The following is a 26,598-nucleotide window of genomic DNA, read 5'->3' as shown; positions in this document are numbered from 1 at the left end:
CAAAAAATATATAAAAGAACTCCTTCCACATCTTTCAGAGTACCCTCTGCATCAATTGTGTTGCCAAGTTTGAACAGTTAGATAATTTAAGAAGCCAAAGTGAGTTTTGATTGGTTCGCTCAACTTCCCAGCGTAGACACCTGATTGGATAAAAAGCCAGCCAAGGGAGGTAATATAATCATCGGGCCAAGCCGTGGATGCATCCAGGGTATAGTGGAATTTGATCATAATGTATACCCTGGAGATTATCGAGGATGGGTTTGGGATCACTTTCTCACTATCACAGCCCTATTAGAACAAGACATACCATGAACTGGCTCCACATGCATGCCCACCAGCCTGTTTCAAAGTATAGTGTCCATCTTTGCAACCATGTCTGTGCAACTAAGTTTACTTTTCTTTGCTAATATGAGTGGACCATCCCATAGTCCAATCAGAAAACGTGTTGCAAAAACATGCTATTGCACAACTTATGTTTTACAAAGAGTGGTGCAACTGTCAAGAAATGATGTCTCAAAACTAGGCTTTGAAAGAGACTAGTGAACATGCTTGCTTCAAGGAGATGGTATTCCGGAGGATGAAGTAATATTTATTTAACAGTTACTCGAAATAAAATTCATACAAACATGTTCAAAATTCTGTTAATCTTTTATTTGCATGTTATGAAAAAGGCATACAAATTTTGCAACAAATTACCATATAAGCATGTTTGCATGTGATAGTTTGTTCATGAAATATTTTGAGACACAAGTCACTCATTATCTGCTATGCAGTGAATTTTCTGAGGAAAGTATTGAAACTTCTACACAAGATGTAAAGAATATACTGGGAATACACGTAAGAGCCTCCAAACAATATTACACTGAACTGTCATCTTATGGTAAAAACAATGCAGAGAGAAACATTCTTCAAATGGTCAGATACTGCAAGAATGGACAACTTGTATTAAAGTGTATTTAAGAAATATACTATTTTTTAATCGCAATTAGTTCCTAACACCTCAAGAGTGTTAGTCAATTGAAAAGACAAACTTATTTAGGTTTCAGCCTTGCAGTACATTATTTATGAAAATACTATTATTCCCTGAATCTTCGCTTCATGAACTCAAAGGAATACAAATGTACATAAATAAGTCTTTGGCCTAACAACTGTAGCACTTTAAAAAGACCAACAGGCAGCAATGACAACATCAATAGCCTTGACCTTTGCTGGTGGAGGAACCGGGAATATCATCATCGTGGCTACCAGAACTCTGAAAAAGACACAAAATGGTTAGATATTGTTGAATTTTAAAGTTTTCGTGCAATTTTGAAATCTCCAGATGAAGATTAGTACTTCATGAACAGCAACAGTCTTGCCAGATTAATTTTTCTCGTAGGCTCAAATGTGAATCCCTATATTGCTTCACATGCTTTCCTGAGGGGAGTGTAAAATTATGCAGAAGCTGGATACAATCATCCAGTACAGCACTGGCAGTGTTCACGAATAGTGTCTGACACTCTGACAAATCCGGCAGATTTGCCAATGGTCCGATAGAAGTCTACAACCCACCAGCCCCAGTGTCTGACTGTATATTTCACAATGACTTTGACTTAAGTTGTTATATGTGACATGTGATACTTGTTCGCTGTTTATATATCTTGTGTTTGTTAATAATTTCAATGCCAATTATAAGAAATGTTAAATCCGAAATGTATGTTTAATTTTATTCTATGGGTCCTGTGAATTTTCAATGGGTCAGACAGACATCTGAAACTTGCAGGACCCAATGTCCTGTTACCTTGAAACACCTTTCGTGAACACTGACTGGCTGTACTTTATTTAGACACCACTAGTAAATTATTGATGTCAGTACTTGCCATACTCTAATAATCATGAATCAATACTGAAGAACAGTACTGACTACACTGTAACTAGAAACCATTATTATAAATTACTGAAGGACAGTACCAATTGTACTGTAATTAAGACATCATTGATTACTGGATGGTTTATTGTTTAGCGAGGCAATATTCCAGCTGTATGGTAGCGGTCTGTAAATAATTAAGTCTGGACCAGACAATTTAGTGATCAAGGGCATGAGCTCATTAATTACTGAAAGACTGTACTGTAATAGCGATATTTACTTACTGAAAGACTGTACTGTAGTTAGACATAATTACTGAAAGACTGTACTGTAATTAGTCATAATTACTGAAAGACTACTGTAATTAAACAATTAATTACTGTAGAACAGTTCTGGCTGTGCTGTAAACAGACATCATTAATTACTGTAGGACCGTACTGCCTATATTGTAAACAAAAGACAGGCAGTGACATTCCCATCAGTACACAGCTATACATGGCCAGGTACAGTATGCAGGTTACAGAGGCCCAGGACTTGACACAACACTGGATACCAAGCAAAATGCAGTGCTCTGTGCAGACTGTTAAAAGCAAAACAATGCTACTGAACTAAATAAATCTCCCAATGCGACGCTAAACTTGGTGACATGTGACCACTGCCTACGGCATGTCTGTCCTCTATCCATGTTCTTACAATATCAGGACGTGAACACAGTTCTAGCAAGAAACAGCATACAAAGTTGAACAAAGATCCACAACAGCTCTTAACCTGGACACACAATGTACACACAAGCTACCACAGGCATCCATGGTTAGACCAACATTAAAACACAGTCTCAATTATGTATCTGGTTGGAAGCCTGTTCTAAGAAGTATTCAATCTGATTTCAGTGTGAAGATATTGAAGTGAGATATCAATATTTTAGCAGAAACATATTTGCACAAGATGGTCAACATTTGCAAGCTTTGATAAGTTATCCATGGTGATGGTGAACATCCTCTAACAGATCACTATCATGAAGATTTCACATTGTACATTTACATTATCACCCACTAAGTCACGATAGACTTAACATCCAACTGGTTACTTCAAAACAACTTAAAGCGGAGCAAGAGCTACTGAAATGACGTGAAGTTACCCGTGAGTTTTGCTTGCTGACGTGAAGAACACCACTGCTGACAACATCAAACAGCAAATGATCCAAGCTAACATTAGGAGGAATACAGTGCCAGTTGAGTTAAGATCACAAGCTAACAACACTCATACTGAGATATTGGACATAGTTCTAGGTGAGAGCTACCCAACTTGTCTGTTCAAGCCCAAAGTGTAATGCTGTTAGATTCATCATGTCGATATGTCTCGACCGACTGCTGCAAAATAAATCATTAACAAACATGAATTGCTTGTCTTTAAGTTATGACTAGAGTTGGTTATTGCTCAAAATATGCAGATCGATAATCGAGCTCAGTAATCGATCAATAATCGATTGTAATTGTAAATCCCACCACAAAACTGATGTGGGCAGTAACGGAACATAATCCTAACATCTTCAATCAAGGATGTTCTAGTAAACCCTGTGAAAGAAGTAATTTTGCATTGAAAGCAGTGTTAATAGTGGTTAGTGTTTAGATGAGGCAGATATGTGGCATGGATGTGGAAAAGGGAGTGAGAGGATAGCGGTTTATACCACAGTTAAAGCTTTTCAGGCAAGATCAGTAGGTGAGTGAGTATAGTTTTACGCCGCCTTTAGCAATATTCCAGCAATAGTATTGGGGGGGGGGGGAAAGGACACCAGAAATGGGCTTAACACATTGTACCCATGTGGGGAATCAAACGAGGGCCTTCGGCGTCACAAGCGAATGCTTTAACCATTAGGCTACCGCACCACCCCTGGGTATATCAGCAGCCTGCCAATAACCTGAGCCAACAAGGGGCATGTATGTGAGCAATGTCTAAGGACTATGGCAAGGTTACGAAGGGGTATACTGATTCACACGCCATACTGTGAACTGGCAAGTATCAACTGCCTCGTCTGCAACTTTCAGATAATATATCAAAATGTCCACTACCCACCCATACCTTGTCAATCACACAGAGATTTTGAAAAGTTTGCAGATAATCTATGGGCAAAGACACAAGCTGCAATGTTTATATGGTACCACTACGTGTCTTACAAACATCTGCATAGGGCACTGATTTCACTTTGACATATGTCCAGATCACACCGCTACCTACTCAAATATTCGTACAAGAACACAGTGTGTTTTTCACCTGATAGTCATCTAATGTTATGATACAGAGAAGCCAAACAAAGGGAGGTAAATAAATATTTGCCCAAGGACAATTTAAAACATGTCAACAGATAATCGATTCTGGTGTGTAAGGCTGTGAACTGCGAATAACAAACAAGTTAGTCAAGTTTCATCAGAAAATGAATACAGGATGCAATTTATAATAGGTATCAGATTTGGAAATATCGAGAAGGTGGTAAACTCTTTCCCAAGTGTGGCTGTGTATATATATACTGTATAAGTACATGTATAAGTAAGTACTTCAGTCCACTAAATTTGTAATGTTTTTACATGAGATTGCCCATGTGCCTATTGTCCAGTTGACAACTCTCCTTACAGGTCAATACAGTCATTCTCTTCGTACAATCCAGATATAGTCTTGTATTTTGACAAGTGGCAAAGTACTAGTTATCAAGCTGGGTTATTGCATACCTTTGTTAAGTTACTGTTTGCAAATTAATTAAAATATGAATCCCATAAACAGGCAGGTGTATGTTGTATGGTCAGGTGTAAAATTGCAATGCATCAGTGAAAAGCAAGAGCCCTTACGATGAAGCTCCCATCTTGCAATGCATCCAAGCTGAATGTTTCTCAAACTGACAAGTATATACAGAAAATAAATAGACACATGCAGTAGTATAGCACTGACCTTTTGAACATATTGTGGGTTGACTGTGATTTCTCTATCCATTGTCTTCAACTTTTCATCAAGCTCTATACATTTCTGCATCTGAAAAAAATGTAATTCAGATATAATAGTGAACCATGACAGCTAACAACATGAACAACATAATGATACGAGGAAACATGTTAAGTTTGTGTTAATAAAAACATATAGAAGGGCGTTTGAATTACACATAGAAACAGCTGTAGCCCAATCCTTAACATTACCTGAATGCCTCAAATTTTAAAACCGGGAAGCATGCAACATGAAATATTTGACTGCCAAATCAGGTGACATTTGATCTCACACATGTCGACTGCAGTGGAACCTTGAAACAGAAAGTCCTATTCCTCTTGCTACCATAAAGGACCAGAAAACTCAATCATTCAATGAAGAAACTTTATTTTAAGGCATTCTCATCTGGACCAGACAATCCAGTGATCAACAGTATGATCATCAATCTACACATGGGATGCAGTCACATGTATCATCCATCCTGTTAGTCGCCTCTTATGACAAGCAGGGGTTGCTGAAGATCAGTTCAGACTCAGATCTTCATGGGTATCGTGAATGTGTGGGCAAGTTACTCCATCCATTGCCAGACATATCCTACTTCAGTACAGCCTACCTCCTGGTCCACCTGGAGAAGCATGGTTGCGTTGTTGTACTTCTCAGGGCTGTCCTGGAACCGGACCATCCCGTCCTTCTGGTTGATGGTTGCATAGATCTCACCATCCTCTATCTGCAGACAATAACACAGTAATTGATACAGTTCACAGAAACATTTATGTGACAGGCAATAATGAAACATGATTTGTTTGGTCGGTATTATTTTGATATTCATTGTTTGTATGCCAGTCAGCAACATTCTGTGATTAATCTATGATTTCAGGTATACACTGACTTACTGTGGGGCGAAACCACCAAGTGACTCAAGTCTTACTAGTTTTACACCTAGGTGAAACAGTCGTTAGAATTCAAATTGGTCTGAACGCCAGAGATCCAATAATGAGTGAGTGAGTATAGTTTTATGCCGTTTTTTTAGCAATATTCCAGCAATATCAATATCACGGCGGGGAACACCAGAAATGGGGTTCACAGTAAGTTCCCACATTGTACCCATGTAGAAACCCACCGCCCAAGATCCAATAATGGCAGTCCTCAGTGATTATAACATTTGAGGACTATAATTTTTTTACTCCAAATCAGTTCAGAAATATAAGTTAGAAACTCTGAAGAAAATTTAAAATTGATTTTGCTAAGATTTGAAAAACAAAATTCTGAGGCTGGTGAATCCACTATGCGATGGCGAGTGAGTGTTTATTTTTTCACCGCTTTTAGCAATATTCCAGCAATATCACGGTGGAGGACACTAGAAATGGGCTTTACACACTATACCCATGTGGGGAATCAAACCAGGGTCTTCGGCATGATGAGTGAACGTTTTAACCACAAGGCTACCCCACCGCCCTGCGATGGCAAGGAACAGATCAAGTATTAATGTTGGCTGTTAATGATTGTATGTACCATGTGAAGGACATATTTCTCGGCCTCCTTGGCTCCAGACAGGTGGACTCTGTTGGCCATGTCAGTCAGTGAAAGCGTCTGGAAAGTCTGAAGAGTAATCAAGTTTCTAAAGTAAATTTTGATACCTTCTTCAGTTTATTATGCTAATTGTTAGTTGAAGGTTACAGGCCGGGAGAGCCACATTTCCAAAACTGATGCGCCAAAACTGATGTGGCTCTGCCAGCAATAGTTACGGTTGCGTGAACATGGAATGTGGCTCTCCGACTGTCAAAACATGCTTAGTGATTCAAACGCGTTACAGTATTTAACAAAACAAGGCATGTTTCCTCATAATTTTATTCAGATCACAACAGGTTTTATTTCTATAAATAGCACAATGTAATATACTAATAGGTTTTTTACATTATACAATTATAGACTCTTGTAGAGGTCGATATCGGTTTTTATTGACCTGAGTAAAACAATATCGACCCGAGCTTGCGAGGTCGATATTGTTTTTCTCAGGTCAATGAAAACCGATTTCGACCTCTACAAGAGTCTATAATTGTTTTATTATATAATGAAAGAGAAACGGGTTTTAACATAAACTTTTAATGCACACACTGTGCCATCTATCCGAGTGATCTGATTGGCTGAAAAGCGGGGGAAGCCCCTTCGTACGGGATTCCTTGTCTATTTTTAGTAACCCAAGTCAATGTCGTAATTTATCAGAAAACTCAAGTCAATATCGTGTTTTGTAGTAAAATCATGTGACAGTCTTTTGACCAATCGTGGTACAGGAAAAATACTACCTATATAATAAATAATATTATCACATAATAATAAATCTTAATCTGTAAAACATAATAATAATGATAATGGTTTACTTTGTTGCCATCATTCTCTTCCCACAGAGGTTACTTGTCATATCTTCCTAAGAACCTCTGTTCTAATACGGCAATACTTCCCGGTTCTCGTAAAATCCCCTAGCGGCAAAAGATCGCAACACGAATTATCTCCCTTCTTTCTATCCAATCAGAACACGTGTTACATCGACTTAGATTCAACTTGACTAACACAAGCAAATGTGGGGCCAAAATATCCTCCATCTGCCGGGGACTTGTGTTGATGTTACACACAAGACGTTTAATGGCTAGCTTGTCCGTTGTCAACGAGGGCGATGGAGACGCCACTGATCCGCCATAACATGACTGAGTTCTGTCTAGAAGAAACGTTTGCGCATCGCGCAGGGGAAGAAGTTTAGTTTTCTCGAAGCATACGGAAATTACCGAGGCCTTGCGAATGATCACTTTTGAAACAACGTCGTTGATTGCACTACTAAATCTGATTGCCTCCAATCACGAGTCTTGAACGCTCACACCATGAAAGGGCCGTATTAGAACAGAGGTTACGTGGGAAGATATGACAGGAGTAACCTCTGTGGGAAGAGAATGTGTTGCCATGTGTACAAACAGATAAAATGGCGTAAGATCACAAAACAAACATTTACAATTTACAAACATTCTTTTTTTAACCTTTCTTTTGGACATCTAAATCACTGTTATTGGTATATTTTGGCATGGTCGAAAAAAGGACAATTTAACTCTTCTGAAAAAGATTTCACCTAAATATGAATTTGTTTGAGAATTTGGTTCGTGATTTGCATAAAGCTGTGTTGTTAAGCTCTCTTGTAAACTAATACCTTTTAACATATCTTTGATAGTTTTTAAGTAATTCGTAAAGGTAGGAGGGTAATGTTTCTTTTGGCGTTTAGTGTAGGAACAGTCTTTTACCGGTATTGCTAAACACCACGCTTGTGAGTAGGAAAGATTATTCGTTTCTTGTGAAAACACTGTTATACATGGGGACACACTTTTACCGGTTACGGTAATCCATTAATTAATTAATCTATTTTCGAAACGTGGCTTTCCTGGCCTGACACCTAGTTGAACCACAATGTTCAAACTACATAATAATGGCACATAAAGTCTCACAAACCAGTGAGTGATATCATGACACCATCAAGATACAATGGCACATAATCAACCAAGTCCCAGATCCTAATGACCTGACTCATCACTTCATGTCAGACAACATACATAGGTCGCTGGGGTGCAATTCTAGCCCAAATCATTGGAATGTTATGAATATACGACAAGTCTTAGTGAATCATATTTATAACCTTATTTTAGTTTAGTTAAGTCCTACTTTTGGTATACAGCAAGATCACACTCCTTACAATCATAGGACGAAGGTACCTCAAGTATTAAACTCATGCAGTATGCAATGAAACGATCACCAATGTCTCCAAGGATGGGTTCTCAGAAACACTTTTCGAAGCAGCTCCCTTAATGGTAGTTTGACATCAAATACAGGACATATTACGCTTGCTACTTATCTTGCAAACTGACAAAAGCAACAAAAGCATCCGAGTGGAGCATGTACCAAGACAGGGTATTATTTACAAACATGAAGTGACATATAACTGAACTGGGACTGGAAGATTGTCCAGAAGTACATTGTATATCAAATACCTGCATGGAAAAGAAAAATCTGTCTCTGTCCTGCATAAATTATACTGAATTCATTAAGTTCATAGATATTCAGAGATTGCCATTAAATGCCTACCTTAGTTAATCTTTGAATATTCTTCTTGTACAGTGATGTGATGCACTGCTTCACCAGGCCTATGTTGTTGTCCTGGAAACAGTCATGTGATGAAACTAACAAATAATGTCACAGAGAGCTTCACAACATCTCATTCAGCGGACACATGATTACTAGAACTGTCTAGTAGAATATCTCCTTTGTCTCTTGAGTCAGTATAAACTGGCAAACTGGTGGTAAAGTGAGAGAGGAACACTCAGATGGTGGATGTTAGTTCAAAGGTTAATCAATCATCCATGGGACAAAACTTACACCTCAGGGCACCGATTGCCTTCATGGAAGTTCAAGAAGATTCTCATTCATTTTTCTGTCAAATCACATTAATTTAAAATTCAATTAACTTGGATATATTGTCATCTGGACAATACATTAATTCATATAATTTGTTTCAATTCATTGTTAAATTCATAGAATCTTCATTCTTGCATTATTCACCGCACTTAAGTGAATAACTTAGTCTCAACAATGTCCTTGGATACTGTACTAAAATTCTAAATGATATGGACTTGAATCCACCAAGTTTACTTGGCCAACAAACCAGTAACTAAGCCCACCACCCCCTCCACCTCATACATACCCTTGTGAAGGTCTCTGTGTGCTTGGTGACAGTCGTGCGAAGTTCATCAGGATTGTTTGTAGCGTAAGAATGGGCGAGATCATGATATGCTTGACAAAGAGGCTAGAAGGAAAACATTTAGTCAGAACTTCAGTGAGATCTGAGGAAGGATATTATATACTTTAGTGAGATTTAGTGAGTGAGGTATGATGCCGCTTTTAGCAATTTTCTGCAATATGACGGCAGGGGACACCAGAGATTGGCTTCACACAATCATCATCATCATCATCATCATCATCAAGTTGAGTCTGTGGCAATATGCAACATTACACAACATTGGAAATTTTAATATAAATTGTATATTTATATACTTATCCTGTCTCACGACTTGCACCTCTTTCTCTTGCTTCGACTTTTAGTGGAATGACTGTAAACTTTTTTCTATAGGCCTCCTTGTCTATTCGCCTGTGCACTCCATGCTGCTCTCCTTAATTAGCTTCCTAGTTCCTAATAAAGCTTGCAGCATGCTCCAGTAATTGCCCAAATGACTACCTTGAATGATCATTCTCATGTTGGAGCCAACGTTGTAATCTGAGTAGTGGGGAGGCCGGGCGGGCATCCATCGCGTGAGATAGGATAAGTATATAAATACACAATTTATATTAAAATTTCCAATTTTAAAACTTATCCTATCTCACGACTTTGCACTATCCCATGGTTGGATGGCGGGCCACAGATTACCCTTCTGTCTGGACAGTGCAAACAGCTGGTCTTGGAGCTGTGGGGACTGATGACAACCGTAGATAGTGATTTACAAGGGAGGCCTGTTACACATGCACGCAACTCCTATGCTTGTAGTGGGTTCTCCGGAACCCCTTGGCTTACTAAGCACAATGACTCCCTGGGTGATGGGTGCTCCCGAGCGATGTGGTGTTCGGCCGCAACCTTGTACAAGACAAGGGACGCCATTCGGCAAGTAAGCCATGCCTCGCCAAGATTTACAAGGTACCCCCGTAATTTAAGTCTCGCGACTAGAATCGGGCCAGCCCCTGCTTCAAGAAGGCCCCCCAGACACTGACCGAGGTGGGTGAAAGAGAAACCCAACTCAGCATCTCCAAGGTTTTATGTTCAGTTCCGGGCAGCATCAAATTGACCCTCACTCCTTTGCCTAAGCTTAGTCAAAGATGTGCCCGGCAACTTTGGAGGCAGAACGCAGTGAAATCCACTGGAATTCGGGAGTGTCACACTTCACTGACGTAATTGCTCCGTGGAGTAGAGGTCAGTAAGCGTGAATGTCGAACACCTCTGCATCGTCATACTGATTGTGCCTCAGGTCCGTAGGGCCACACTAGGTGGCCATATTCTGATGCCTTGGTATGGAGACCAAGTGAAGTAGTTCTTAAACCCATATAATGAGAACAAAAGGTTGAGATCCAGTTCAACTTTTATTCAGCATATACAAAGAAGTAGTAACGCAAATGCGGAATGTCCCTCATCTGCGTTGTTGGGCCGATGTAAGCTGCTGAGCCAGTACAAGAGGTCCGAACTGGTGTAGTCCCTTGACATCCGTGACAGACAGATCTCGCAGGTAATGTGAAGAGAAGACTGTATCAGAACACCAGAAGCAACCTTCCATGATAGCGATGAAGGAGCAGTTGCTATGGAGGGCCATCGTCGAGGCTAGTGCACGAGTCTCAGGAGGATTGGAAGCGGCTGGAGGAGGCCAATGTGGTCCGGGAAATCTCAGTTCTTGAAGCGTTCGACAAGGGTATGAGAGGTGCTTCCGTAGCCGTCGACGATCCTTGGAGGCAGCAAGGTAAACGTGTAGAGTCCTAACAGGGCAGAGTGTCAAATCTTCATTATCATCAGGCCCAAGAATGGTGGACAATGGGGGAATGGTAAACATCCGGTCCGGTTGCCCTGGCAGTTTTTCCCAATGAAGTCCCAGCGGAGACCCAGCAAAGCCTTGCCATGCTTCTTCCGCTCGAACCGCACCCGATTGACATCAAGCGCATGCAGTTCAGATATACTACCAGGAAGAATATCTTGAATGTCACTTGTTTGAAGTCCTTGTCTTCTAAAGGTTCATAATCTGTAGAAATCATATGATGAAGGACGGCGGACAGATCCCAGGCCGGAGGTCTGAACTTCCTGGATTGGTCAGAGAGTCTATAGGAGCGTAGTAGACTCTGCAACTCGGGAACAGTGGAAATCTTTGTGCCCGTGGTGGTAGCTAAAACCAAGTTGATGGCGGCTAAGTAGATAGCTAACGTAGTACCCTTGAGTTTCTTAGTAGTGCGGAGATGCTGGAGAAACTCAGCAACGACCTGAGCCGAGGTGGAAGTGGGAGATGCAATTCCCCTAAGCTTGCAATAGTCTTCAAACTTCTTCCACTTGTTGTCGTACAAGGAACGGGTTGAAGTACGATGCGCTGAATCGATAGCTGTGGCTACTCGGCGAGAGTAGCCCTTAGCTATGAGAGACCTCTGAAGATGAGCCAAACGTGTAGATTGAGGGTCTGAGGTGACCCGTGGCGCAGTTCCGAGTGAGGGTGAAGAAATAGGTCGTCCCGGTTGGGAAGCGGTACTGGGTTCGGCTCTGCGAGGTTTCTTAGGTTGACGAACCAACTTCTTGCTGGCCAGAAGGGTGCACCCAAAAGCAGTAGTATGTTGCTTGTGGCCAATAGTTTCTGTATTACTGTTGGTAGCAGAGCTGGAGGGGGGAACACGTAGGCATTGAGACCCTCCCATGATATTGCCAACGTATCGAGGTCCCACACCAAGGAGTCTGGGATTGGTGATACGAACTTTGGAAGTTGGTTGTTGAACCTTGTGGCGAACAGATCTATTTGAGGCCATGATAACGGGTAGATCATCGACTGAAAGATCTGGGGCATTAACTTCCACTCTGTCGGGGACGGTCGGTTGGATCAGGACAAGGCATCGGCGATCACATTTTTTAACCCGGGAATGTGTCTGGCTCTGGCTACGATGTTGAGTGAGTCAATGAGATGGAAGAACCTGATCGCCCATTGTAGCAGATTCGCTGAGCCTGTCGAGCCTAGATGATTTATATACCAAACCACCGTCGAATTGTCTGATTGGATCAACAGACTGGTTGATTGAAGCTCTGTTGCCCAATGTGAGATGACTTGAATTACCGCCTTGAATTCCAGCTCCTTTATATGAAGTACCCGTTCGTCGGATGACCACAGCCCGGCCACTTGGTGGTTGAGGAAGTGAGCTCCCAAACCCATGAGGGATGCATCAACGAATAGATGATGAGTCGGTGCAAAGGGCATCATAGAGACTCCGGTGCAAACATTCCGTTCGTCGAGCCACCACTGAAGGACTGGATGAAGAATTAGTTCCTTGGGGTTGTCGGCCTGAAGGTACGGGCGTAGAAATCGCTGTATCGGCCGAAGTTGGAGCTGGCCTCTGCTTGAGCTGATGTCAGAAGGCCCAGTAGCTCCTGCCACTGTCGTAAGGTTCTTGCCTGAGACAGTCCTTGAGGAATGCATTGCTGAATCTTTATCCACCTGTCATGAGGTATGAACATCATCCCCTGACGAGTGTCGAACAGTGCTCCGATGAATTGGAGTTTCTGAGTCGGTATTAGTTCCGATTTTGCGATGTTCAACAGCCACCCTAACTGTCTGAGCAACGTGGTGGTGAACTGTAGCTGGCGAAGCAATCGTCTATGTAGCTTTCGGAGGGGATCCCTTGAAAGTGGAGGAAGCTCATTATGGGCTTGGTAATTCGGGTAAAAACATCGAACATCATAAGAGACTGTAGGCCTTTTAGTGGTATCAGAGCAATGATCACCCGAACGTCGGTCAGAGGAACTGTATCGAGATCTCGACATGGTAAGTAACGAAGTAGGTTGGTAAGCCAGTGATCTGGATTCCCTAGTATGGCTAGGTGATCCCGGTATGATATGAAGAACTAGTCCGGGTCACTGCAGTTGTAGTTGGTGATCTGGTTCTGATTGGAGCTCTGGTTCGACCATCTGGATAGAATCGGCCATGTGGATCTGTACTGTGATCCCGATTGGTCAATGGCTCTGTAAGGTGATCTAGATCTTATAGGTGACCTGGGTTGGTAAGATGATCTGGATTTGTAAAGTGATCTAGATCGATTCGATGCACTAACTGGAAACTGTGATCGTGATCTGGATCTATAAGGTGATCTGGATCGAACAGGTGATCTGGTTTGCAGTTACGATCTGGCTTGATTTGTGATCTGGATCAGTTAGGTGATCTACTTTGATGTTGTGATCTGGATCGGTTCAGTGATCTGGTTTGATCAGGTGATGTGGATCGTAGTTGTTCTCTGGATCGTGACTGTGATCTGGATCGGCACGGTGATCTAGATTGGGCTTGTGATAGTGATCTGGATCGTGAAGGTGATCTAGATCGTTGTGGTGATCTAGAATGATGTGGCGATCTGGATAGGCGATTAGGTGACGAAACCTGAAGTGCTGAATCATGATGAACGTCCCCCGGCGACGTTGTTTTAGCCAGCTCCGTTCGGTTCAATGAACTGTGGGGAGACAGTTGGCTGGTTGAACGCGTTTGGCCAGGCTCCAAACAAACTGAGACAGTCGAGGGGATATGTACCGATGATCTGGATGATGATAGTGTCAATCTATGGTCCCCAGGTAGTGTAGATGGGACAGGCAATGAAGAATTATCGATCACAACCATCCGTGAGTGATCTGATGCTATGGAAGGAGGTGATTGATGCATACTTAATAGGTGCCGAATGTCCTCAGATAAGTAAAAATCTGATGAAGCGTCCATAAAATCCTCTTGAACCACAGACGTTGCTCTCTTGCGTGAAGGTACGATTTTCTGTCGCTGTAACTTGATACGCTTGGTGGGAGTTGGATCAGATTCTGTTGATTTCCTGTCCCTATCGGCGATTCTCCGGGAGCAAACATGAAGGTAGGCCTTAAAATCCTCTTCTTTTAGTGAATTACACTTGCCACATCGTTCGTTCCAGTTACATTGTCCAATACAGTAACTGCAAGATGAGTGACGGTCGAGGGACGAATAATTCGTCTTGCATTGAGCACAAACTTTCCTTTTCCTTGACTGATTATCAGTTTTCCCCATGATGTTAGGGTGAAATAATGTCCCTAATATACAGCACTTCCACACAGTCATGCGACAAGAAAGAGAATGATCATTCAAGGTAGTCATGTGGGCAATTAGTGGAGCATGCTGCAAGCTTTATTAGGAACTAGGAAGCTAATTAAGGTGAGCAGCATGGAGTGCACGGGCGAATAGACAAGGAGGCCTATGGAAAAAAGTTTACAGTCGTTCCACTAAAAGTCGAAGCAAGAGAGAGAGGTGCAAGTTGTGAGATTGGATAAGTAACTTATCCAGTCTTTCTATAAACATTGACGAAGTCAGTGTGTCAAGACACTGTACCGTATATTTTCCATTACTTCGACACACACATTAGGAAAGTGAAGATGTGAGTTATCTCCCATTGTTGGGTACTTGAATGCATCTTTACTCAGCAAGTGCCAAAAGTACTCCAATAGATGTCAGGTCCCTAATTACACAGATGAAGATGAACCTACCTTTATGTACCTTGCTACCACCTGGGACGTGTACTTTGGGAGGTTAGGGATCTGAAACGACACCACTCACTCCAATCAGGGAACACATTTTGTTAATAATTCTTTGTATAGGTCAAAATATTAACAAATCCATTTCAAAATTCTACAGTGGGCACATTCATAAAACAATTTTTAAAAACTGATTATATGTAATTTTTAAGTTGTGCTCATCCTATTCAAAGCTATATGAAATTGTTATATATCCTTATTAGTGAGTGAGTGAGTGAACTTTCATTTCAGTATTTGCATATGCGTTTTCTGTGTTCAACACAGGCAACACCCTTTAGACACAAACCTTCCCATGTACAATAAGCGCAACCAAAATAAACTTCTTGTAGGATTCCATCATGATATGGCTGACAGCCATGCTGGGAGTCGTCACAGCCTGAAACAGACAAACAGATGGTGACAATTTGCAGTGGAGGATCATCGATGTAATTATTGCCAACAAAATCTTAATGGGCTGGGCCCTACTGATGAGGTATGTGAGAGACATATTGAGATAATATTCAATAACTGTCAGATTGGATCAATTTTCTTCAAGCTGATAATGGATAAGATGACTGTATATACCATAGTAACAATAATAAGTGCTCTGCCTCAGATACCACTGACAAATCAGGATGATAGTCACCCCTAATCATTAGGGCTGGATATTGCCCTGATTCTCATATTGCCATATATTGTAGTAATTTAAGAATTTAACAGACTATTTGTGCACTGTATGTAATGCCTTGGAAGTTGAAGACGAGAATCATGTCTTTTTTTAATGTAAATATTACGAATGTTGGTGTGAAAAATATTTGGTACAACTTCGAAAAGTGTATAGAGGTCCAACCTTAGAATCTATTTTCAAATTAAGAAACAGTCAGGTAATATATTTCACTGCTTTCAATTTCTGCATAATGTATTCCAAACAAGAGCTGGATCCAGTTCACCACTCTACATCGATTTATATAACTGGATAACTGTATTATAGGCCACTAGGCCAATATTACGCAAATAAACTGTCTGTCTGTGAAATATATTGACTAGAAGGTTTCTGCACAAGTGTGTACATCATAAATTCATAATAGCTCTCTGTGTGTGACATCATCTTCTTAGTTGCTGTTTCACCATACTTTCAATCTCCCCGTCCCCATTGTGTATGGCTGTGTGCCAATGGTTTACAGATAAATAAAATGAAATAGAACCTTAATGTGGAATGTTTAATTGAAGTATTGCAACAAAGATTTGCGAACATAATGTTAAGGTAATAGTATAACATGATTTTCATGGTCAGTGTTGTTTGCTTCAACCGAATGCAATTCAATGCAGTAATCAACGTAATTATTGTTACTGTATGTCAGTGATTCATTCAGATTCAACACCAATATAAACATGTGTTAATATGAACTATTGCAAAATGAAACAAAAATATGATTAAGGTGAACTACTTGAGCTTGGAATCTCATGTGACCTCCAATAATTAAGATCCTTGACTAGAATATCATTATACAGTCCTACAAATTATATAAGACTTAGGCCTTTATGATGAATTGATCAAATATGTCCCATTATGAAACAATAATAACAAAATAATGTGAATTGTGATATGGTCACTCAGAGCCAGAGGCTCTACTAATAAGTCCAAATAAAAAAATGGTCCATTTGAGGCCACTTCAAATCCTCCTAAATGTCACATGTGAAACCATTCAAACCCACAAAACTTAAAGCATTTTTGGAAGAATATTTGGCCACCTTTGTAGCCACCTATAAAGATACTTCCACTTGTAAAATGTTACATGAAACACACAGAAATATAAGTACATCTGGCACTTTTAGAGCACATTTTGTGCTATGGAAATCAAGGGCAGATAATTCAAAGGGAGCTAGCTCCGGATGACCAAATATATTGCAGATTCTGAACCATATTGTGATATTCATATTTTGAGATATTGTACCGGCATATACTGGTATATACCTGTTTACCGGTAATATTGCACAGCCCTACTAATCATGGTATAATATTTCAGTAACACTGCGAGGGACATTGTAGAAATGGGCCTCAGACATTGTACACACATGTGGATCAATAGACAGATTACAGGACTTCATATGATGACATCAAAGTTACATCTTACTTAAGACAACAATAGTATACAAATAGACTATAAAAAGGACTTCATTTGAATTTTGATGCAGCCAAACCACAAAGTAATATCAGTTGTCAGACCAAGAAGGATAGATGAGTACAACATCTGTGAAAAGATTAGTTTTGGTACAGAATGCAGTCTGCATGCTTGTGTTGAGTCTGTCATGGAGCACCAGATGTGCAGACAGAAGCCAGCTGTAGCTACTGCACTTGGTACTGTGTGGGGACACACACTGTGACAACCAGTATGGTGGACCCAGTCTACTTACAACTTCAAAGCAGTAGAGAGCCCTATTGTAGTTCTTCAGCGCCGTGTAGATCATCCCTCCATAGTAGTAATACAGCAGGAAGTCCCGTGCGTCAAACTGACCGCCCTGCAATCAGAGACATATCATTATTTCTCACTCAATGGATGTAGAGTCTGCTGGCTGTCTTGTGTCAGGCTGCTTTCATCAATGTCCCAGCTATGACAGCAGCTGTAGTTCAGGCTAAAATTCCAGTGATTGATGTTATCAGCAATGTCCCAGCCATCAGGGTACAAAACACTCAACCAATCACCAACTCTAACCACTAGTAAACACAGAGCTTCCAACACCAAGAGAGAAAAAGCCTGAGATACCAGTGTCCAAGGGCCTCATGCAATGACCAGTTCCAGGGTTCCAGCCTGGCGAACCACACTCAAGATTGCAAATTACTTTCTCAAAGAAGGCACTAAAACGATGTAATTAGACCTATTTGTGTGATTTCAAGTAGTCAAAATGTGCATGGTAAAGTTTGAGGTTTATCAGTTTTGTCATGAGAATGTGGCATGAGTAATAACAGCGCAAGTCGCACACCTGTGGCAGGTATGTAAACACCACATAAACATTCATGAATACAGAGTAGTAGTGAGTTTTGCTTTTAACTGAATGACACACTGGATACATAATGCAAGTCAAAAGAGGTCTACTGTGTGTATGAAGTACACCCTTCCACTGAGTGACACTGACTGCTGAAGTTACAAAAGGAATATTGTAGTCCTGTGCTGGTTTTCATCTGCTTGGAACCTGAGGCTGGCTCCGTTGGTTAAATGTCGATAATACACCAAACAGAAAGTTACTGATTCCAGGCAGAAGAGGAACATGTTGTATACAAACTCAAGTACTGATAAGGGTGATTGAGTGAGTGAGTATGGTTTTATGACACTTTTAGCAATATTCCAGCAATATCATGGCAGGGGAAGCAGAAAGAGGGTTTCATACATTGTACCCATGTTGAAAATCGAAACAGGGTCTTTGGCATGACGAACAAACGCTTTGACCATTAGGTTACCCCACAGCCCCTGTACCGATGAGGCCCTCTATCAAGATATGTTATATAACCCTCATTTATCGTAACTAATAGTATAAGGTAGCAGGCAACAACTGCTGCATGACTACTGTGGCAGCCTACCTCTCTGCTGATGTCTGTGATGTCGTGCTGGAGGAAGGGAAGGGCTGGCTTCATGTTCTTTGACAGTAAACACAGCTGAAGAAAAAGGCAGGCAATTTCTAAACATGCTAAATGACTAATATTCATTGTGATCTTGGTGAAATTAGATTTAACATCACATTCATGATTATTTCAATATTTTCAACATTTGTTTTTGTTACCAAATATTTGTGACATGTATCAGATTTGCCTCATAGTGACTTCACGGCAGCCCTAATATTTATGCATCTTTGTGTGTGTTTGTGTTGCTACTTGACATGGACCAGATATGTCGATTTATAGTTGTAGCTCAATCAGATAACAGATGGTTTAACATGGATACCCACCCAGATACATATATGGTGACTCCATGCAAGCCGGGCTTTGTTACGTTCCCTTAATGTTGTTGTCAGGCAGGGTAACAACAAGTGCCTTCTTTAAAGGATTTTGGTGTGACACTGTCCTGGGGTCTAAACACCAACCTTACTTAACAACTGCTTCATAATAATATACTGAAAGCCATTAAAAGCAGTGGTGGTATTTGTTGTCCTGGAAACTTACAAAAGTTCTAGTGTGACTGACTGAGTTTGGCTTTACGCGCTTTTAGCAATATTCCAGCAATATCATGGCAGGGGAAGCAGAAAGAGGGCTTCATACATTGTACCCATGTTGAAAATCGAAACAGGGTCTTTGGCATGATCGAACAAAGCGCTTTGACCATTAGGTTACCCCACAGCCCCTGTACCAATAAGGCCCTCTATCAAGATATGGTTATATAACCCTCATTTATCGTAACTAATAGTATAAGGTAGCAGGCAACAACTGCTGCATGACTACTGTGGCAGCCTACCTCTCTGCTGATGTCTGTGATGTCGCTGGAGGAAGGAAGGGCTGGCTTCATGTTCTTTGACAGTAAACACAGCTGAAGAAAAAGGCAGGCAATTTCTAAACATGCTAAATGACTAATATTCATTGTGATCTTGGTGAAATTAGATTTAACATCACATTCATGATTATTTCAATATTTTCAACATTTGTTTTTGTTACCAAATATTTGTGACATGTATCAGATTTGCCTCATAGTGACTTCACGGCAGCCCTAATATTTATGCATCTTTGTGTGTGTTTGTGTTGCTACTTGACATGGACCAGATATGTCGATTTATAGTTGTAGCTCAATCAGATAACAGATGGTTTAACATGGATACCCACCCAGATACATATATGGTGACTCCATGCAAGCCGGGCTTTGTTACGTTCCCTTAATGTTGTTGTCAGGCAGGGTAACAACAAGTGCCTTCTTTTAAAGTATTTTGGTATGACACTGTCCTGGGGTCTAAACACCAACCTTACTTAACAACTGCTCCATAATAATATACTGAAAGCCATTAAAAACGCAATTGGTATTTGTTGTCCTGAAACTTACAAAAGTTCTAGTGAAGATTTTTTCCTGCGATACAGAGGATATAGGGATAAAAAGCTGTTATTCTGGCCCATTTCGAGTTCGAATCCCGGAGCATTCCTCTCACATGAACTTTGATACTTAAAACTGAAACTTTGACATTTCTCGTAAACACAACCACATTCATGAAACACGTTGTGCACATGCATTACCTGCACCCAGGCCCTGTAAAAGCACAAGGAATTGTGGAACTCAATCACTTTGAGAAAATGCCACACTTGACACAAGACGACTGACTGACTGAGTTTGGCTTTACGCCGCTTTTAGCAATATTCCAGCAAAGCACGGCGTGGGGACACCAGAAATGGGCTTCACACGTTGTACCCATGTGAGGATTCGAACCCGGGTCTTCGGCATGATGAGCCAACGCTTTAACCACTAGACTACCCCACCGCCCCGACACAAGACGAAAGGAATCAGGTTATCGGTATGGTCAGCCTAGGTGCTTCAGATGTGATGATTGCCAGGCACTTTAATGTGCATCCATCCACTGTAAGTCGACACAGACAACGTTTTTGGGCTACCGGAAGTGTTGCTGATCGTCCGCACCCTGGTGCACCACCTGTGATAACAGCTCGACAAAACCGCAATATCCGAGTTTCACACTTGCGAAATCGGTTCCAAACAGCTGATGATGAGGCAAGGAGGACAATTGGGACAAGTCAATGTCATTTCAGCGCCCAAAAGGTGCAAGGACGCCTTCAACATCCGGTGTCGTCACCCGTACCGTGGTCCAACCTTATTGCATCGCCACAGACTTGCCAGACAGCGATGGGCAGCAAATGGGGCCAATCTTGGCAACAGGACATGGCCAGATGTCATTTTTTTCAGATAAATCCAGGTTTAACTTATCCTTTGCAGATGGACGTCAACAGATTTATCGACGTAAAGGAGAAAGACTTGCCCCAAACTGTGTCCTTGAACATGATCGTTTAGGAGGGGGTGGTGTCATGATCAGACCACAGACCATCAGAGGCTGCAGACCATGTCTTGCAGCGCACGGTGGACACACACGATATTGACTGCAAGTGACCCCTCCTTTGTGTGATGTCATTGTTGCGTCACTGATGTTGTTGTTGACTGGACATTTTCAGATGAAATTATTCACAGATGTTCACTTAAAACATATCTGCCAGTTAGGTTTATATATGTTGAAATTAGTGTGAGTAAAGAAAGTATGAATGTCAAATTGCATTTTTAATGGCTTTCAGTATAGATACAGTGAACCGACAACGACTTTCTGGCCCCAACAAGCAATTTTAATGAAATATATAAGCATTGATTTTATTGACTTGTCAGTCACTTTGTGTGTCATGATGGGTTTCAGACATTTTGAAAAAGCGTGATGTTTTGAACAAAGAATAATTATTTGTCATCAACATTGTTTTAATGTGTTGCACAATTACAAAAGTGCTATAAATCTATGCATAGTTTACCTGACAGAGGTCAGCATGAATTGATGTCAGCTGTTCTGGAAACAACTGAATCTTCTGAATGGCTGTTGTCAACACCTTGATTCCTCGAATAGGCTGCAACGAAATGATTATTAAAACATCAGTCATGCAAAGTAAACAAGTATTTTTTACTTAACATACGGTAATACCATGCAGTTAGCAAGGTTATGGATCTCTAAAGAGTGATGTACTTCTCTGTCTTACAACAGAATTTCAAAGATGATTTCCATGATATTTAAGCAAACAGGTTTAAAATATAACTGAGGTGGTCTTGTTAGTGTTACTTGTTGAACATGTATGCCACATTCTAGCAGTCTTTTGTTTCCACACTTTGTACATGATAGATTGCATGTCATGAATATTGTAGCCTCTCACTACTTTCTACAATCTGGCTCTCCTGTATTACCTCTTTCTTCTCTACTAGCTTGTGTGTAAACTTGTGACATAGGTCCGCAACTGAAGACAAGAATAACACATGTACAGAGACAGAGGTAAGAATATATCAGAAACTGGTGCCAAGCAGTTGGGTTAACAACCCAGAGTGGAGGATACCTGACCCCTTCCACTAATGATGTGGGATCGGGTGGTCAGGCTCGCTGACTTGGTTGACACATGTCATTGTATCCAACATAAGGCGAACAATGCTCATGCTGTTGATCACTGGATTGTCAGGTCCAGAGTCGATTATTTACAGACCACCATCATATAGCTGGAATATTGCTGAGCGCTGCGTAAAACAAACTCACTCACTCACTCCTCCAATGTTGGTGAGAATTTTCCCCACTGTGTGGAACAGGTTTTCTTGGTATAACAGTAACCATAATAGGTGACTGAATCTTATCGATGCAAGAATTAGCTTACTGCAGTCGAACACCTTCTGCCTGATATCTTTCAGACTGATTGCATATATCAGACTAGCTTGTTTTTCCATGGCTCTAAAACTAACTAGGAACAATTTGATTACACCAACATCGACATTCAAACCATTTTATGGCAATCTGTAAAAACACTTGGGCAATAATACCATGTTAAGTCTCAAACTGACAAATGTATACATATCTTTTAGTCCCCTGGACATTTGAGTTGGCAAGATTTCTTTGTACATCATTTTGATCATCATTATCCTGAATATATTTGGTATGTAAAAGTTAGACTGTTACTCACAACTGTCAGTGGCATATCGGACTTGCTCTCCATTGCAAGTTGTGATGAATTCTTGAGTCAGTCCATAAAGGGCCTCAAAGTCAGGGATATTGGGAAGATTGTATTTGACACATCTACAAAAATATCACAGTTTTATGAAAATGCTTTGAGTGCCTGATAAATCATATGAACAAACAGGATACAGCATGTATTGAGTATATATATGATCAATAACTATAATATCATTTGTTTATAGATCTACTGTAAAATATACAAGAAGACAAAGTCATCATTAACCCCCGCAATTGTAAAATACTCTTCATGAATATGTCAACTAATTATGACTATGTCAAATGTTACATTATTCTTCACATTGATCTAAAGAAAACATACATATGTAAACGATTCATATACTAGCATGCTTGTATCAACAACAGACTGACTGAAACACGGTTTGATGTACCTCAGTAATGCTGATAAAGAAATAGAGTGGTACTGTTGATTTATGTCATTAGGTTCCTGAATGCTCACAAAGTGGAATTAGAGTATTGAAAGGTTTTTAAGTTCTGCACCAATTTCAGTCAAAGTAAAACTTGTTGCCATGGAAATGCAAAAATATCTTATTCAGAATTCCAAAACTACCAAAAGGCACCAGTTCACCACTAGACCTATCTGTGTCCAAAGTTTCGTGAAGAACGGTTTATATGTTCTGCTCCTGAAAGAGGAATTTGCACGGACGGACAGACACATGGAGTACAAAATAATACCCCACATTTCTGTGAAAAAAAATCCATGATTTTTCAAGACAAACATTGCTTTATCCAGACACAACAATATATGTCCTAGAGTATTTTAATACCTTTAAACACATATATTACTGTGTCTGAAATAAAACAATGTCTTAAGTTAAATACGGCCTCCCATCTCCCCTTACAGCTGTCCATTCACACCTCTTTATGATAAGATGAATTAATAAAAATGAAACATCAATTGTAGCAATTTTTCTTTTACTCTTTAACCATCTTTATTGACATACAACCAATATATTGATGGCTGCCACAGCCCTTGTAGTACTGTTTAGATATAGGGAGTACTGCACTTTACCGGGCGCATTTTTTCACATTAATTAGAGCTGCTGGGGCTTGAACGCGCTTTCGCCGGATTACTGAATTCGTTAATTAGTGACGTAATTAGCGGACGCTCTACCTCGGGACCACGAGCACCATCACAATGAATGAGTGCTCGTTTAACGGGTCATTTGCTCAGAAATAAGGTATGGAAATAAACCAGCGCGAATTGAAAACAAACCACTCGCTCCACGCCCTTCCCATTCATTTCTTTTCGCGCCATTATTTCTTGGACTGTACTGATGAGTACCGGACGGATCGAAATGTGTTTCAATTTGATATAATAGGAATATACTGCCCTAAGGTAAAGTCAAACCCTAAATAAGAATCGGAAAGGGTCCCTAACCCTACCCCTCTTCCAATCCTAACCCTAAGGATGGGAAAGGGTGCCATACCCTAACCCTAACCCCTAACCCTAAGGATCGTAAAGGGTGCCTAACTCTAAGGATCATAAAGGGTGCCTAACCCTAAACCCTAAGGATCGTAAAGGGTGCCTAACCCTAAGGATCGTAAAGGGTGCCATACCCTAACCCTAAGGATCGTAAAGGGTTGTTTGACTCTAAAGACTCTAAGGATCGTAAAGGGTGTCATACCCTAACCCTAAGGATTGTAAAGGGTTGTTTGACTCTAAAGATGCAAGTAAAGGGAGACAATTACCGCGATATAGCGAGACAGCACTTGAGACAGTGCTATAGTAGCGATAACTAACCCCTGCCGAGCGAGCAGCGAGGGCTGGCGTCTGGTTAAAGTGCATTCTAGCCAAGATATACAGTTTTGTCTGATAAAAAAACCAAAGATTATTCCATCCATATTTTTCAAATTCCATGATTTTTCCAAGACTGAAAAATGGGGTGTGAAATTTTCAGGTTTTCCAGGTCTTGTAGGAACCCTGTTGAAAGAAATATACAGTAGGCACATACAGAAAAAGCATAGAAGTTACACTCACAGAATTCCCAGCATTCCAAGAGAATGCTGCTGCACATCCAGGGTAGCTAAAACAGTATCCAGGTGGGCTGCATTCTTGGCCAGAATGTCTGCACTTTTACTGATGAACTCACATAGCTGTGTAAAATTACCTACAAATAAACATGTCACAATGAATGAGCTGGTTGAAACTGGTATGAGAACTGTAATGGCATTCAGAATTAAACATTGTCAACGACTGGGCGTATATTGCTGTAAATGTAGTTTTACCATCCGCATGAGCTTGTTGAACTTGTTCCGTAGGATGTGACCGAAAACCGGACATAAACATTTCAGCAACGAAGAACGCATCAATATAGCCAATAGATACGATCAAATCATTCCTATCTTTTGAACAGACTGTGAAGAATAATTCTGCACATCTGCCACCTACAAAAAACACCCTTATTGTATACCTTGTGAAGATAGAGTCTGAACCGTATTCACATAATTCTCGAGTGCCGACGCCATTTTGGAAACGTCCGCCCACACGCATCACGGACAAACAACAATGTGTAAGGAACACTCATAAAACATCATCTATTCTTACACTTTATGTCTTTGTGATTAACAATAGATTGCATAACAACTTTGAAGAAACATACAATGTAGATTTCAATATTTATGATATTTTGTTTAGGTTTTAAGCGATACTACGTATTTCAACACGTGAGTGAGTTTAGTTTTACGCCGCACTCAGCAATATTCCAGCTATATGGCGGCGGGCTGTAAATAATCGAGAAATTAGGGCTGGGATGGGTAACCCGGATACCGGTAGGGTAAAGAGTTGGACCCTGGTACCCGTCACGTGACCTGCTTTGATCACGTGACTAATAAATGAAGACTTAATTGAATGTGTTTATAATAATTATTATTATATTTGAGATTGTTGTCTTATGTTTGAGATTGTGGACTAAACTAGCACTGAAAACTCACAAGATATCAACTGTCGACAACCATGCATGTCATGTGTAACACAGGTTGCAAGTACGCCAAGTAGTTAATTGTTTACATGTAAAAGACTCAGGAACGCAGACGTCCGCCTCAAATAGAGTCTGAACAAATCGCGAAGGTAGACGTATTGTTACCGATTAGGTAACTCGGTTTCAAAACATTTACCAAACTGCACGATGCATTAGTTTGGCCAGTTATAACTTAAGGCATTTCAATCTATGGAACAGAGGACTATTCATCAACCAACGCAATGCAAAACCATGCAATGAGATTTTACCTAGGTCTAGGCTAGTGAAGTCGAGGCTAATGAAGAAGTTATTGGTGACATGTGATGGAACCCTGCAACTAAGTGTACGACAAGATATATGCTTGATTCGTTACTGGAGGTGAATGGTGAATATGGACCAAGAGTATAAAGCCCTATGTTTTTAATTGGGAAAATAACCAAGCACTGAACAGACACAAGCCTTGGCACTTACCTTTTTACCGGCGAATGAACACATTGGGAATCACCAAATAAGCTCTTTTAAACAACATCATCACCGTAAAAGACTGTGAAGAACTGTCGTTACAAGCTTTTATAAGAACAAGGGAAAATGCATTACACCTGGAGAACTCAAACCCACGGGGAAAACGGGGATCGGGGAAAAACAAACCCAGGCACTACAGAACTCGGGCCCTCGTGTTTTTGCAAGGATTAAAGATTTATATAATTTTGTTCAGATGTTTCAACATCGATTACGTACTCCCTTCT

At 40.6% G+C, this 26,598-nt stretch overlaps 1 protein-coding gene across 2 annotated transcripts; it reads right to left on the bottom strand.

Annotated features, from left to right (window-relative positions):
• Nucleotides 1–636: 636 nt before the first annotated feature.
• Nucleotides 637–25,385, bottom strand: LOC124277996 (COP9 signalosome complex subunit 3-like). 2 transcript variants are annotated; one of them, XM_046713725.1, is made up of 16 exons: nucleotides 25,307–25,385; nucleotides 24,874–25,003; nucleotides 22,822–22,934; nucleotides 22,064–22,113; nucleotides 21,640–21,732; nucleotides 18,724–18,798; nucleotides 17,562–17,666; nucleotides 15,454–15,543; nucleotides 15,120–15,170; nucleotides 9,552–9,653; nucleotides 8,936–9,007; nucleotides 6,329–6,415; nucleotides 5,430–5,543; nucleotides 4,787–4,867; nucleotides 3,147–3,216; nucleotides 1,184–1,252 (listed from the first exon to the last, which is right to left on the bottom strand). In XM_046713725.1, exons 1-15 carry the CDS (start codon nucleotides 25,359–25,361, stop codon nucleotides 3,160–3,162), a joined length of 1,275 nt encoding a protein of 424 aa, XP_046569681.1. In that variant the 5' UTR covers nucleotides 25,362–25,385; the 3' UTR covers nucleotides 1,184–1,252; nucleotides 3,147–3,159. The 2 variants fall into 2 exon arrangements, with proteins under 2 accessions (XP_046569680.1, XP_046569681.1); XM_046713724.1 differs by lacking the exon at nucleotides 3,147–3,216 and having other exon boundaries at nucleotides 637–1,252.
• Nucleotides 25,386–26,598: the final 1,213 nt, after the last annotated feature.

The sequence above is a fragment of the Haliotis rubra genome, unplaced genomic scaffold (assembly GCF_003918875.1).
Source record: "Haliotis rubra isolate DU_JTF1 unplaced genomic scaffold, ASM391887v1 Scf23, whole genome shotgun sequence".
NCBI classification, from domain to species: domain Eukaryota; kingdom Metazoa; phylum Mollusca; class Gastropoda; order Lepetellida; family Haliotidae; genus Haliotis; species Haliotis rubra.
Note: the sequence above shows the minus strand (reverse complement) of the source record. Positions and strands in the feature narration are given on the sequence as shown.